At 43.5% G+C, this 16133-nt stretch overlaps 1 protein-coding gene across 2 annotated transcripts in view; it reads right to left on the bottom strand.

Moving 5' to 3' along the window:
• Positions 1 to 8371: 8371 nt before the first annotated feature.
• Positions 8372 to 16133, bottom strand: part of MTUS2 (microtubule associated scaffold protein 2) — a 470923-nt gene continuing 463161 nt past the window's right edge. For both annotated transcript variants that reach the window (XM_074959063.1, XM_074959073.1), the window contains one exon: positions 8372 to 15415. In XM_074959063.1, coding sequence (XP_074815164.1) covers positions 15208 to 15415 — 208 coding nt within the window. In that variant the 3' untranslated portion in view covers positions 8372 to 15207. The remainder of the gene's footprint in view (positions 15416 to 16133) is intronic.

Genomic DNA, 16133 nt, shown 5'->3' with positions numbered 1-16133 from the left:
TGAACACTGAAAAAGATAGTGAGAAATGCTCGCCCGTATCATCTGTCAAAAGTAATCAAGACAATCAAAACCTGATCCTTCCAATCCTATGCACGGGGAATGTGTTCCAAGCAAACCAATGTGCTTACTAGCAGAGAGGTCTGCTGGTTTCTCTCTCGCCTTCACTTCAGAATGAATATTGAGCCAGTCTTCTATTTTAAGAGAGTGGCTGCTATCCCCTTTAGCACAAGAGCATATTTGTTTCTTAGGCCTTGAGGTGGATACACTTTCAGCATCATGAGCTTGATTATTGGACATATATTTACTGGGACGTTTCAGTGAAACGTCTAAATCCTTTTTAGCCAAAAATGTACTTTGTGTTAAGTGTGTTGTTTTAAAAAATCCCTTTTGTTCTCCATTGTACATGTGGGTTTACTGACCACACCTGCATTAGGGGCCCCATGACTTCCTCTTTACAACTCACTGCATCCTCCTACTCATTGGATGCCAGTGGGTGGCCGTTTCTTAGTTGAAGCCAAAACTCTGATGTGTTTGAGGCTACTGGAGTGGGGAGGGGGGGGTCATGTAAGTGCAATAGTATTTCCCGCTCCCCACCACCCAACTGTCAAATCCACATTAGGATATACTTCTCTGGATTGGAGAGTGCCACAGATTTGGTACATCATTCACCTGGATGAAATTCAACCCCATCCCCCGGCCTCCCACTCAAGTAGAAGCCCCTAGAGACTTGGCACCACTTGTGTTAAGTTTTTTTAAGAGATGCATAGGCCTTTGTGCAGGGTTGCAGTTCACCCTTATTGTAGAATTTATTTTAACACTGCCTTCTGTTGACTCTCATCATTCTTTGCTTGCACACATGCTATTGACAGGGTAGCTGGGTAATGCGTTCCCAGACTTGGGGGGACTGTCGGAAGATCCAAAAGCACGTTCTAGTTTTTTAACTGCATTACCCAAGTCTTATTGAAATCGTGTAAAGGCAGAATTGTGTACAAATAATGTCTATTTTTGTGTGTATTTGATTATGGTGGGATGGAATAGTTGGGGGAGGCATGGGTGGTAGGCACTTCATAGGCATAAAGGAGGGGACTCTATTTTACCAGGATAGTTGGAATTTCTAGTGGAATGTTTATTGACGTGCTGGTATGAGAAGCCATGTTCTGTTCAGCATTTCATCACTGTAACCATGATGCCTGATGCAATTTTAAAGGTTTGCCCCTATTCACACTATTCCTGTTTCAGCAGTGGGAGGGGTAGATAATTCACTGCTTTTAATGATGAATGAGGTTCAGAGCATGTTACATACGCATATGTATCATACAAAAACTTCCAGGCATTTGACATGGAGAAAAGGGACATGAAAAGGCCTCTAGGTTTTCTGAACCTTTCATGTTTAGTCAGTTACTAGCTGATTTTTATCATATTAAACATGTCTGATAACCAAACTGGAAACCAAATGGTGTAAGAATGCGCTTGTTATGAAACTCCAAGCCACGGTTTCCTCAGGGTATTTGCTTTTAGCTCATGCTTCAAGAAGTGAGGTTAGGCCAAGACGTGGAAACTTCTAAGCAATAGGGCATCTTTTCCCCACTGATAACTTACAGCAAGTCTTTGGCATGGTAACATCGGTGTTTCCAGATGATGGGATGGCTGTGACACGTGTTTACATTGTGCCTTTCAGCTTCAATTGATCGTAGGAGCACAAAGACTGATGACAACTTTGGGTCGGTTTATGTATCACAAACCTACCCAAAACAGGGGGGGTTTCTTCGGTGAAGTTGCTTTTACTGACCAAGAAGCCATGGAAGAGTTTACCTACTTTTTTTATTCATCAAAATGTACATACATTTCTGTTGTTTGGTTTGTTCAATATTGCTAATGATTTCTCAGAATTTCTGCAAATCTAGTTTTTGTCTCTGTGTGGGGTTTGGTTGTTTTGTTATAAATTCTTTTTTAAACTGTGTACTGTTTAGACCATAGAATTACGTTTTAAAAATGTGAAACTTTCACCCAGAGCACAGCACGGGCAGACAGACACTTTTCAACAGACAACACTGTAAATAAATCTCCCCTGGACTGTGCTTTTTGACTTTGGAAATCGACTTGTAATTAAATGGCACAGTATTAAAATGTTTTCATGAAATTCAGACAAATTACTGATTCATCCTTATTTTCCATTCTGGTTTGTATATTCCCACTTGTTTCACCAGATCTATCAGACATGGTCTTACGTGTATAAATCCATCCTTCAGAAGTCTATTGTTAATCTGATTCCCAATATAATTCTGTCCCTTACCCACACTCCTGGGATCTTTCTCCTCAACTGTTGACAGGTCTGTAATTTAATAGATTCTCCTTTCTTAACTGCTCTAGCAACCATCCAGAAGCTGCATCTTCATTTAATTGGGCCTGACAAAGACTTTCCTATTTCTCTTATTACTTCACAGTCTTTAAGATTTTTGGGGTGCAGTTGTCCTAGGGTGGGTTCATTTTTATTAGTGTAAGGCCCTGCTCCTGTGAGTTGCTCAGGGCCCTGTACTTCTAGTGAGGCACTCGTCCACTCCTAAGGATTGGCCCTTAACTTCTTTGTGTTTACTAATCCATGAGCCAGTGGAAGTTACTGATGCTCACCCACCTTTGTTGAGTACTTTGGCTGACAAGTTCTATATAATGTGCCAAGAATTATGTATTGCACTCTCCTTGGTATTATTTGTCTAAGTGCTTATATGACCCCCAATACTGCAGTAATAAGCATTTTTTTTCTTCCCTACTATTTCCTATTTTTGCATTTTTCAGTCACATCATGAACCATTCAAGTGCCTCACAGAAACCTTCTCTTTTTGATCTCACCTATATATTACATAACGGGGGAAGGGATAGCTCAGTGGTCTGAGCATTGGCCTGCTAAACCCAGGGTTGTGAGTTCAATCCTTGAGGGGGCCATTTAGGGATCTGGGGCAAAAATTAGGGATTGGTCCTGCTTTGAGCAGGGGGTTGGACTAGATGACCTCCTGAGGTCCCTTCCAACCCTGATATTCTATGAACTCCATTAAAAGAATGCAAAGTCAAGAACTCAAAAGTTAAGAAATGCCAGAATGAAGGCTGCCTATGCAACCTTAGTTCATCCCCCTTGTGCATATGAATTATGATACAGTCTTTAATTACATCATCCCATACAATTTTTTTCTACAGGTCCCCTGCCTCATTCAGTGCTCTGGTTGGTCATTGCTCACTTAACCAGCAGCTATTTAATATTTCATTTTAGCTCCATTAGCGGTTTGGCACCCATGCCTTGTTCACTGCACCCCATTCAACCACCGGTATTAATTTCCTCATGAGCTTTTCTATAGTGCTTATCATTACAGTATCTGTGTGCATCACAAATATTCATGAATTTATCTGCACAATATCCCTGTATTATTCCCATTTTACAGATGGGGAACAAAGGCACCAAGAGATTAAGGTCAGACGTGTCCGGTAATTTTGCATCCCCAATTTGAGACACCTGAACCCTGATTGCTCAGAGTATGTGGCATTATGTAGCACTGTGTATCTTCAAGCACAGCTCCCATTGACTTCAGTTGCAGCTGCGAGGGTTCAGCACGTCTGCAGATCAGGCACCAGGGCCTAGAGCCTTACATGTACTTAAGTGTTGCAACATCGAGGTGCTCCACCACCCAGTGGAATTCCCAGCCCTGAGCTCCCTGATCAGCTTCCCTGTAAAGTGCCTGGGGAGAGGCAGGTGCCTCAGAAAGGGGTTCTCGGAAGCCAGCATAAGCTGCCTAATTGAGTCAAGAGTGATCTGCTGAGGAGAGGGGAGGGGCTAGGAGAGGTGCTGGCACCTAAGTGGCTGACTTTGTGCACATGGCTCAGTGCATTGCTCCACGTGGGAACCTCAGCCATGAGCCCTCTCCTGGAGTTAGGCACTGTAGTCAGGACAGTCATGAAGGCAGCCCATGCCTCAGCAGTTGAAACAATCTGTCTCCTGCTCATGCTTGTTACTTTGCTCCTGCTCGCCCTGTGCCTCTATTTTCGTGTGGATGACATGCTGCCCTTCAACCTATGGGTGGCCTGCCTGCAGCCTGCCTGCTGTGGGGGTCTGACAGGTGGCAGGTGTTAGGCATGATTAGGGCTGAGCCCCACTGGTGAGAAAGATATTACCCCCACTTAGCTTGAGAATCCCAGTTTGGGGGCTGTGGGGTTTCAGCCGGACGCTGCCTGAACCCTAATTTCATATATCCCACAGCTCCTGGGCAGCTCAATTTTGCAAATGCTGACCAGTGGCAAGGGGGGACTGGAGTAGGTGACAGCTATGAAAATGTCAGTGGCACCTCAGGATGGACTTAGACTGCTAAATACTTTTGAGGCTCTGGGGCCAAGTGGCTCAAAGTTGGTTACCCAGGAAATATGGAACAACCAATAATAATTCCTAGCTCTTATACAGCACTTTTCACCCGTGGATCTCAAAGTGCTTTACAAAGGAGGGCAGTACTATTATTCCCATTTTATAGATGGGAAAACTGAGGCATAGGGAGGAGAAATAACTTGCCCGAGGTCACCCAACAAACCAGTGCTAAAGCTAGGCGTTGAACCCAGGTTTCCTGCGTCCTAGTCCAATGAACTAATCACTACGCTACACAAGTTTGGTATAAGGAGCTCACTGGCAGAGACAGGGATAGAATCCATTTCTCCAGGCCACCATTCAATCGCCTTAACCATGAGCCCATCCTTTCTCCTGCAATTTCCTGCCTCATTCACTACAGACCTTCTAACTTCTGCAACAAATGAAACAGGGGGTCCTGCAGACAACAGCCTCCTTTATGACACAAACCTGCTCAATTCCCAGAGCATGGGCCATCAAGTGCACTGAATCAGGCCAGGGTGGTGGTGGTGGGGGTCTTTTAATGTAACTTTTGTAAATATAATTGTCTAAATTTTATAAAAGTAAACTGAAAACAAACACGACCCACACAAATAGAAATTTCATGATGTGGAACCATATCAACACCACGTGGTTCAGCAGTAGGATTAGAACCTTTGACCCACAGCACAGACCTCTGCCACTTCAGTAACTGATAGCAGTAGTAGGTTATCATTCAGACTGTCAACTGATTAAAACAATTAATTGCAATTAATCACAAGACTAAAAAAATAGTTGCGATTAATCGCAGTTTTAAGCACATTGTTAAACAGTAACAGAATACCAATTTAAATGTATTTTAAATATTTTTTGGATGTTTTTCTACATTTTCAAATCTATTGATTTCAGTTACAACACAGAATACAAAGAGTACAGTGCTCACTTTATATTAGTTTCGATTACAAATATTTGCACTATAAAAAGATTAAAAAATAGTATTTTTCAATTCACCTCATAGAAGTACTGTAGTGCAATCTCTTTATCATGAAAGTGTAACTTAGACATGTAGATTTTTTTACGTAACTACAAATATAAAACAATGTAAAACTTCAAGTCCACTCAGTCCTACTTCTTGTTCAGCCAATTGCTAAGACAAATAAGTTTGTTTACATTTACGGAAGATAACGCTGCCTGTTTCTTATTTACAAAGTCACCTGAAAGTGAGAACAGGATGGAGGGTCGGGGAGGCAGCAGGGGCCAGAGGTGGGTCGGGGAGGCAGTGGGGAGCCAGAGCCCGAAGCCCTGCGGCTGGAGGATGGGGCCCAGGGACACAGCCCAAAGCCGTGCGGCCGGAGTCTGGGGCTGAAGCCCAAAGCCTGAGCCCCACTGCCCCTGGGAAGGTGGGAAACTCACCTGCTGCCTGCTCCTCCAGCGTTGTGCCCAGGTGTCCAGAGGGGGGCAGGGACAGGGCCCAAATCCTGCTGGCGGCCCCAGCAACCAAAACCAAGGCAGTGCATCCAGAAGCACCAGGGACTTTATCACAGTCTATACGTACTTCTATGGGGAACCAAATCAGAGCCCAGGAGGCTATGGCTGCAAGAAAAGCCCCTGGTGGACGCATGTGGCCACGGTGGCTGCATTTGTTGCTTTAGAGGCAGGATGAGACATGCACTTTGCCAGTGAGTGTCACAAGTATTTGCTAACAGGAGGCAAGTGGTGCAGGACCCCTGGGTTCTGTTCCAAGCTATGAGATGGTATTGTAGTGGTTATAGACCCTTCTGCTGCTAGCCCCTCCAGCCTGTCTGTCCTTGTCCCAGTCTCTCCCTGCCCTCTTCTATCCCCTGTCCCCCTCAATCCCACATCCCAGTTCCCCCCAGCTGGTCATCCCAATCTCTCTCCCTCACCAGGCCCACCTCCTTTTCCTCCTTGCTAACAAGTCTCTATTAAATATGTGAAAACAGACGTTCAGAGGCTTATAAATTGGCTACATTCTGGCAAATTTTCACAGGGAATGGAAAAGGCACATCCCCGGCACCACTGCCAGATTTCAAAGCACAGAGGTGCTAGATTGTAAGAATTTTTTTAACATTTGCAAGCAACATAGGTTCCCCTAATCTCAGTCTGTGAAATGGCTGAGCAGTTTTGCTGACATTTTGAAAGAATTTCATCTGCAAGCAGCCAATCGGGCATGCAAAATTACAGCCTGAAATGGTTGTTCAGCAAAGTTATACGCGAAAATAGGGCCTTTCTTATGATGATAAGTGTCAGGCAATCCTAACTTGAGGTGACTGAGTCCAGTAAGTGCAGGTTCCCTGTATGTTTCTTTGCACTAGCAAACTATAGGAGAATTAGCATTGGGAATATGTGTCATATTGTCTAAAGGCTTTATCCTGCTAGATAATGGACATATCTAGGAAGTCTAAACTCCTATAGAAGTCATTGTAAGGCTCTGACTAACTCATAGGGTCACAGATTCCAAGGCCAGCAGGGAACAACTGTGATCATCTAGTTTGCCCTCTTGCATAACAGAGGTCACAGAACTGCTCCACAATAATTCCTAGAGCAGAGCTTTTAGAAAAACCTCCCAGCTTGATTTGAAAATTGGCAGTGATGGAAAATCCACCACGACCTTGTGTAAGTTCTTCCAATGGTTAATTACTCTCACTGCTAAAAATATACAACATATTTCCAGCCTAACTTCACCTTCTAGCCATTGGAGCATTCTCTGCGAGACTGAAAAGTATTTGTTCCCCATATAGATACATATAGACTGTGATCAAGTCACACCGTAACTATTTTGTTAAGCTAAATAGATTGAGCTCCTTGAGTTTATCACTATAAGGAATGGTTTCTAATTATTTCATCATTCTCCTAGCTCTTTTCTGAACCCTCTCCAATTTATCAACAGCCTTCTTAAATTGTGGGCACCAGAACTGGACACAGTATTCCAGCAGCGGTCACACCAGTGCTAAATCCAGAGGTAAAATAACCTCTCTACTTCTCAAGATTCCCCTGTTTATGCATCCCAGGATTGCATTAGCACTTTTGGCCACAGCATGGCACTGGCAGCTCATGTTCAGCTGGTTATCCATCAATCTTTTTCAGAGTCACTGGTTCCCAGGAGAATCTCCCGTCATGTAAGTATGGCCTACACGCTTTGTTCCTAGAGGAATACACTTATGTTTAGCCATATTAAAATGCATATTGTTTGCTTGCACCCAAGTTACCAAGTGATCCAGATCGCGCGGTATCAGTGACATATCCTCTTCATAATTTACTGTGCTCCCAATTTTTGTGTCACCTGCAAATGTTGTTAGTGATGATAGTTTACATTTTTATTAATGACCTGGAAGAAAACAAACATAGGGCCAAGGTTGACCCCTGCAGGACCCAACTAGAAACACATCTGTTGAATGATGAGTCCCCATTTTCAATTACATTGTGAAATCTATCAGTTAGCCAGCTTTTAAGCCACTTAATGTGTGCCATCTTAATTTTATATGTTTCTAGTTTTTGAATTAAAATATCATGTGTTAAATGTCTTACAGTAGTCTAAGTATATTCCATCTACACTCTTACCTTTATCAACCAAACTAGTAATCTAATCAAAAACAGATATCAAGTTAGTTTGACAGGATCTATTTTCCATAAACTCATGCTGATTGGCCTTAATTACATTACCCTTCTTTAATTCTTTGTCAGTCGAGTCCCATATCAGCTGCTCCATTATGTTGCCCAGGATCCATGTCTCTTGAGTGAGTGCCACCCATCTCTTTCACATGTACAGTTCCTAATTTCAGGAGAGGATCAAGAATAAGGAAAATATTTTTACTGAATTTAGACTTCGGAGAAATTTAGTCATTAAGATTTTAATCTAATTTATAGCATGGGAAATGCAGTCATGTACCTAATCAACCAGACCTATTTCCCCCCACGCTCTCCCTCCAGCCACACATACACAGCCATAAAGAAAACACAGCAAGACACACCAGTTTGCATGCTTCCATCCATATTTTTGCTGGAGCATGAATTTATTATCAGGAATATATTACACTCATCTGTACATCATAACAGAAATAATACAAACTTTTCCTGTAATTCATTAACCACGTATTAAATCAGACTACAGAACTCCTACTGCATGGGAAAAACTTTACAGAAGGATCCCCACTGTGTCCATGGGACACAAATGCAATCAGTGCAGAGACATAAAATACCTGATTTTGTTAGTTTGTTTTTCTCGCCAAAAAATGAACGTAACCATTAGGTACCTGCTGATTTATCGTAAGCAAATTATTTCAGTGAAACGCAGGAACTTAACTACTGATCTGATTTATGCAAATTTCTTAGTTGCAAGAATTCAAACACTGCTCATGTCCCACAGACAGATGTGAAGAAAAAAAGAGACAAGAAAGAATTTGTTGCTCTCTGACTCTTTTTCATCATTTGCCTCTAATAGCTGGTCTACACTAAAGCTGTCAGTTGACCTAAGTTATGCGACTTAAGTTAAGTAATTGAAGTTGATGGAACTTACATCGACTGACAGCAGTGTCTACACAGTGCTGTGTCAATGGGAGATGCTCGCCCGCCAACTAACCTTCCGCCTCTCGGGGAGGTGGAGTACAGACATCAATGGGAGAGTGCTCTGCCATCGACTTAGCTTGTCTTCACCTGACCCGCTAAATCAACACCACTGCATCGCTTGCAGCAGTGCTGATTTAGCCAGAAGTGTAGACAAGCCCTAAGTAAGGCTGCCCACCAGCTGGCTGTGGTCTCAAGGAGGCCCTGCTTCATATGCTCATTCTTTCTGAGGAAGACACTTGTTGGGTGGGAGGAATTTGAAGGTGGTTGGGGGCGGATGGGCTCTTTAAAAACTCTCTCCAGGGACCATCCTTGGGGCAGAGGCCAGGGTTTAATTTGTGTTTGTACAGCAACTGCAATGGCGCCTTCAGTCTGATAGGGTCCTCTGGGTGCTGCTGCAGTAGAGATAATACATATGCTTAAGGCCAGGCCCCCAAATAAGCTTGCAGTTGTATTTTTATAGAGCAACTGTGACATCCAATGGTCCCCAGGAGTAATTATTCCCTATGTATATGTCACCTGCATTCTTTTGCTATCTAAAAGGTAATAGCAATAATCAAGTATCATTGACCTGCCTGGCTGAGTCATCTCTGTAAGGGAAAGGGAGTGGAAGAATAATCACATAAAGTGTGCTACCTACAGGCCCTGTGCCACCAACGTTACACACCCACCCTCCCCCCGCCCTACCCATTGCTGAGCCCAACACTGATCATTTCACCTGCTCAATACTTACAACCTAAATGAAAACTAAAGTCGAATGCTATTCATAAACCAGTCACGAACTTGGTGCTCAAGTGATGTGCCATGAATGGGAGCAATCCGACTACTCTTGCCAACTTCCCCTTGCTATGTCCTAGAAACGGACTGAACCAAAACCTGCCTTCTGACCACCACCCCCCCCGGCAACATTTGGACAGAACCTCATTTCAGATGCGAGCCCTGTGGCTTAGTTGTATTAATGAAAGCAGGACCTAGTGACCTATAGAAGTGAAGGTAATTCTGCTTTAGCTACTGGACAGTTTGAGTTTGCAGTGGAGGTGGAGGAAAAGAGGGATTTATTGTATCCTTCCACAGTTAAAGGCATTTCCATTATAAAATGTGGTTTTACAGAGGTTTACAGCACAGCCATAATTATGTGCATTGAATTACAAACTTAGGCCAAAATGTTCAAACCTGGATGCCTAAAGTTAGTAAAACCCACACTTAAGCATCTAAGTTAAACTAGCCTGATTAGGAGAATTGTTGAGCATCCACAAAGCCCACTGAAGCTCAGGCATGTATTCTGGTTCCTTTATTGTAAAATTGTTATTTCACTTTCTATTGGATGGCTTCCAATATAACAATAAAGTCACTTTTAGTAGCTAAATAGCTGTCTTTGTGGACATTTGCTGTGGAGGAAAAGTATACACTCTGTAGCCCTTTGAGAGATGCAGAAACTCTAATGATTAGTGGGTACAGGGCTGGCTAAATCAAAGAGTGGTTTGGCAGCCTTTACTTTGTATTCTCACAGTGTGGGTTAATGAGGAGAGCAAGCGGAGGAATTGATAGGGTTCCTCCATAATTAGGTCTCAGGCGCACTTGCCTTGTAAAAGATAGTCCCTCTCCCCACAATCCTTATTCAGCCTTCACTAGCCGGTAGGGTTTATTTGTAAGTGGATCATTTACTGTTCTGGTATTGAGGCACAATGCATGAACAGCCCCATGCTCACCAACGTTAAGAGCATGTGCTGACAGGGTGAGAACTCCAGCTACAATCACAATGCTTTGCTAGCCTGCTGCTGTTTTGGTATAATATAATGACATTTGTTTTGACAGTGAATCCCCACATTGTTACGGTCTAGGACATACGATGCACCATAGTTATGTGCTTGAAAATCCTGCTATTTACATTGGCTGCAAAACATAGATAAATTCAGCCAATAAACTGTAATCCTCCCCAAGTGTCTTCTGCAGGCCTGCACTCATGCCATCAGGAAACGCTACTGTAATAGGGTGAGATTCATCTCTCCTGGATTCAGAGTAGCAGCTGTGTTAGTCTGTATCCGCAAAAAGAAAAGGAGGACTTGTGGCACCTTAGAGACTAACAAATTTATTTGAGCATAAGCTTTCATGAGCTACAGCTCTCTTCATCGGATGCCTGTGTTGTGGAGTTAGAGGCGATGCATTTTACCAACTCAGCCCACAGGCAACCAGGGGATCTGTAGCAGTGCCCCATTGTGGTTGCTATTTAAACCCAAGGGCTAAAATAGGGTTGTTAGAGTCACTGAATCCATGTAGTTACAGATCTCTGGGCACCCACAGTTTCAGTGTGCTTAAAGAACTCCTGTACTGCAGGACAGTCCTTGTCCCCTCTTCACCCAGTAGCTCTTCCGTGGGTCTTACATAGGTTTACAGGGCTCTGAGCTGATTCTTCTTTGCACTGGTGCAAATTTCCCCCCTAACATATTTGCTCTTTTCTTGTGGCTTGGTATAGAGGATAGGCCCCCACTGACTTTTCCTCTGAATAGATAGTGATGAGTTATCAAAATCCTGCTGCTTCTGCTTTTTAAAACCCTATCTAGAGCCCAGTACATTTCCTGTCATTTCAGCCAACACCCTAACGATGGTAGATGAAAGATCAGCCAAGTCAGCCACAAATGTGTTGCTGCCTGAAGTCCAGCCAGTAAACAAACCCAGGTCCTGAAAACAAAATCTTTCCCCCAACCTACAGACCTGGGTACTAGCTTCCTAGTGCACCTGTGACTCCCACTGAAATTTTAGTGGGAATTCTGGTGCACAAGGAAAACAGGTTTGGCTCTTACTGCATTCACTTCAGTGCCATTCTTGCACCAGACAGTTACATCTCCCTGACCAACCACTTCATGCCAGCAGATGTTAGCGTTTGTAAGTGGAGGTGTGGGCAGGGAAAGAGGAGGGGGGGATGGGTGCTAGGTTAGGAAACAAGATTATATGACAGAGGGGCAGTGTTCTCCACTGCCATTTAAAAAAGCTTGGTTTATGGATTATACTGGAGGGTGATATGCTTACCACTTGTCAGGTAAAGGCTCACTGGTGGTAATACTGCTGCTGAGGGCTGGTCTATACTACATAGTTAAGTCGACATAAGGCAGCTTACGGCAACCTAATTATGTCAGTGTCTACACTACAGCCTTCCTCCCACTGATGTAAGTGCCCTGCTACACCAACATCATAACTCCACCCCCACGAGAGGCGTAAGGCTTATGTTGGTGTAATTAGGGTGACAGACACTGCGTCCCTTACATCTACTGTTGGCTGTCTTGTCAATTTCATGGCAGGAGCCCTGAAATTGACAAGAAAGCTGGGCAGCTAGAGCTCAGCTCTGTCACTCTGCTGGGTGGCTGGACCCCGCCCCTGACTTAGAGGGGGGGAGGGCTTCAGACCCTGCTCCCAGCCAGCAGGCAGGGTGAGAAGCCCCAACGGGCCCCCCTCCCCACCAGCTCCCTGCCAGGAGTTGGGCAGCCTTGTCAATTTCATAGCTGAGCTGTGAAATTGACAAGGCTTCCCAGCTCTGGCAGGGAGCAGAGGCGGAGAGGGGAAGCCCCAGGCAGCTCCCCACCTCCTGTAGGGAACCGGGAAGAGAAAACCCAGGTGGCTTCCCCCTACACGGAATGGGGAAGAGAAACCCCGGACAACCAACTGCAGTCACATGAATAGAAGCATCAGCATCCAGTGTCAAACACTATCAGGAAATGACTATTATAAGACAGGGAGAATAGAAACGACACCAAGGTCGCCGGCAGCCCAATCTACCCACCACTAAAGCCCCAACTCCCAATTCATTGCTGGGAGCATCCATTGCATGTGCATTTAGCTGATAAAAGGATGAGTAAAGCACCGTAAACAGAGAAATGACGAAGGAAAACAGACTGGCTTAGCCAGCTCAGATCAGGACAGTAAAACGTTTTAGTGAGTAGCACATGGGATAATTTAGATTAACATCATGGTAACAACTTGTACTGTAATAGAACACGTTGCACTAGACTGGAACATAACAATGAAGTAGGTATTGCAGAGTACCTGTGCATTGAGCAAGTGCAGTATGAAAGTAACTAAAATTATAGTGATAGTGGTTTTTATTCTTTAACAACTCTCCTACTTTCACGGTGTACTTGCTGAACACATACAATCTAGTCATGTATTTCAATGGTGTTAGTCAAATATGGCCTGGTCTAGTCTAATAAGATGTTCAACGTACTCAGTATCATAATATCATGCAAACCTGCTACAAAAATAAATTTCTCTAAAAAAAAAAAAATTAACCTAATTTTTACACCTTGGGATGGGCCAAAGACACTTAGATTGAAGCTGGCTGTACCTAAGCTGCAGCCTGAGCATTCTGAATACATCACAGGAAAGCTGAAGCATATTTCAAGTGCAAACAATGCGCATGTTTGCTGGAGTAAATGCCTTCCTGCCTGCTTCCATGCGAGTCATTAGCTGTATACCCACCTTGTGACAACAACTCTTTCACATTGCTTCATGACCCTGGAATATTTTCTGTACGTATTTACATCCTGGCTGTAACTTGGTCAGGTCCTGGAGCACACAGTGTGCTCTGTGAATAGGCAGGAAAAAGTGCAGGGTCTTTGCCACAAACTGAAAATAAAAGCATCATATCATTTAAAAAATTGTTTTTGCTTTTGTGTGGGTGACTCACACGCCTACCCTGCCTACATCAAATGCTTTCACAGTCTAATCCAAACAAATCTGATACAAATGCTGGGACCCACATTTAGAGAACATCAAAGACAACAGGACCTCGCCTGGCTTTGTGCAGTTCCCTTCCTGTACCCAGGATCCAGATCAAATACTGTTAACCCCTTCTCATTCTAACTGCTGTTTGAGGTGCTGTACCCTTGGGAAACCAGCATGTTCACTCAGCATGGTGTGACATTCCATCTGGTCTAGACAGGCACTGCACTGAAAGTTACCGCTGCAACACATGCATGGTTAACAGGTGCAGCAAAGGGGGTTAAAATAAAAGGGAAACCTAAGAGTATTTGCATTTTGCCTGGAAGGCAGAGGTTTAAGGTAGTCTGGCCTCAAAATATATGGGTTATATGTTGAGGGACAAAATTCTGGCCTCAGTTGGATCCATGAAGCCCCACAGATCTTCCCTGGGGTTCTCCTGGCCATTAACAAGGGCAAACAATAGCCTAGTATGTGCAGGATCCCCTGTACCCTGAGGCAAACTGGATCTAAATTCTTAGAACATCCCTCTAGGGGTTTAATGCTTTTGGCCAAATGTCAAGGTCACAGCAAATATTTTTTTCCTTCTTTCTAGGGCTTGCAACAAAATAATCTGGGACTGGATTTGTTATAGATTCGGAGTGCTTCCAAAAGTGTTCAGTTAAAAAAAAAAAAAAGGATAACTAGGATTTGAGAGAGTAAAATGGAGTCACTCTTTCAAATAAACTGTATGGAATGTGCTAAAACCCTCTGGGTTTCGGTCTCTATCCTACATCCACTCACAACATTGATGCTAATAATAATTGAAAGTTGGAGACTGGAATGCATGGCCTTATCTGGCATTGAGTATGAAGGTGATGGTTTTGAAGGCAGTACTATTTTAGAATCTCATTGTCGCTGGTGTTCACGGTATATAGTGTACCACTTGGTGGTAGTTTGGAAGGCGCTTCTATTTCTAAGTAACTTTCTTCTATTTTGGGTAGAAATATTCCTGGGAGGCTTGACAGAAATGCATTTCATTTAGCTATAAGTCTTAGGCACAAGTTACAAAACTGCTGACCATAATGAAAATATATCAGCACTTAGTAGTGTATCCAACAATATAAAAAAATGCAATTCAGAACATCTTCAACTCCATATATGTTGTGTGTGTCAATATATACACCTATATAGGATGAATACATACATATATATAAACACACATACATATATAGATATTCAAAACATGAACTGTTTGTAACTAACCTGAAACACTGCAGCAAAGGTTCATTTTGATGAACCATTAGTAGTAGGATTTTCTTTCTTTTGGCTCTAACCATGGCAAAATGTTTACACATCAGACTACACGGGTTATACTACTCTACGACATCAGTGTGCCAGTACCGGGAGCTTCTATGATAATAGTACACTGCCTAGCTTACACTTATGCAGCTACAGAGCATGCTTGCAGTAACCAACCCTGGGTATCTATGGTTGTTAATACTTTCTTGGATGATCACATTCAGCAGATTGGAAAAATGTGTAAAAGCCCAGTTAACTTCTGCAGCCGCGTGGAGCGGTCATCTTGGCACCGTGCTGACTTTTGCGGGAGTAGGAGGCCCCGATGAACAGCGATAAATTGGTGTAGGAGACAGTTTAACCGGGCTCATGGGCTCCGCTGTCTGGAGCTTCCAAAGTAGCTCTTCATTAGTCCTGCTTAACCTCTTCTTTTCCTTGGTTTCTTTCTCCACGTAGTCTTGAAGATTAGCATTTTCCTCAGATAACTGCCTGCAGAGGGAAATAATGCACCAGTTAACATTTGACAAGTCTAAACAGTGCTGGACTTTCATTAAAGCAAATATGACAGCTGCTGAGGCCACTACCCCACACAGCTGTTAAAGTCACCCCCTGTGATAGCTTCATACCAGAGCCATGCTGGCATAGCAATGGTTCGCTCCTGATGAAGCCAAGCAGAGTATTTCAGGTAATACACCTGCAGTTCCTGGCACAGTGTTTCCATCGCACGATGCTGAGTCAGATCACAGTGACCTAACGCAACCTGACAGAAAATTCCCGGCCCTTTGTATTCTATTTACTGTCATTTTCGACACCAGGTATACTGCATGTGAGCGTGAGGGCAAACCCTCTTGAGTTTGTTATTAAGCAAATCAGTTATTCTGAATACTTTAGAATTGTGTATTTTTTCCCAGATGACACAAAAAACAATACATTTTAAACAAATCACAGAAACAGGGACGGGACTGGATGGCTCAGGGGCACGTAATGGGATTGGAGCCTTTCAAGTCTTTGTCACTGGGGTCTGAATTAGGTCCAGGTTGGGAGTGACTCAAAGTTGTTGCCATCCGATGGGTACATGAAATATCGGGTAAAATTAGTCTGATTCCTAGTGGACAGGTGTCCACACTGCAAAACAAAACACTCCCCCAATTACTATTGGCTCTTCCTGGTATCCTTGATGGCAGTCACAGCATATGCAGCCAGGATG

Source organism: Natator depressus, chromosome 1 (assembly GCF_965152275.1).
Source record: "Natator depressus isolate rNatDep1 chromosome 1, rNatDep2.hap1, whole genome shotgun sequence".
In the NCBI taxonomy this organism is placed as follows: domain Eukaryota; kingdom Metazoa; phylum Chordata; order Testudines; family Cheloniidae; genus Natator; species Natator depressus.
Note: the sequence above shows the minus strand (reverse complement) of the source record. Positions and strands in the feature narration are given on the sequence as shown.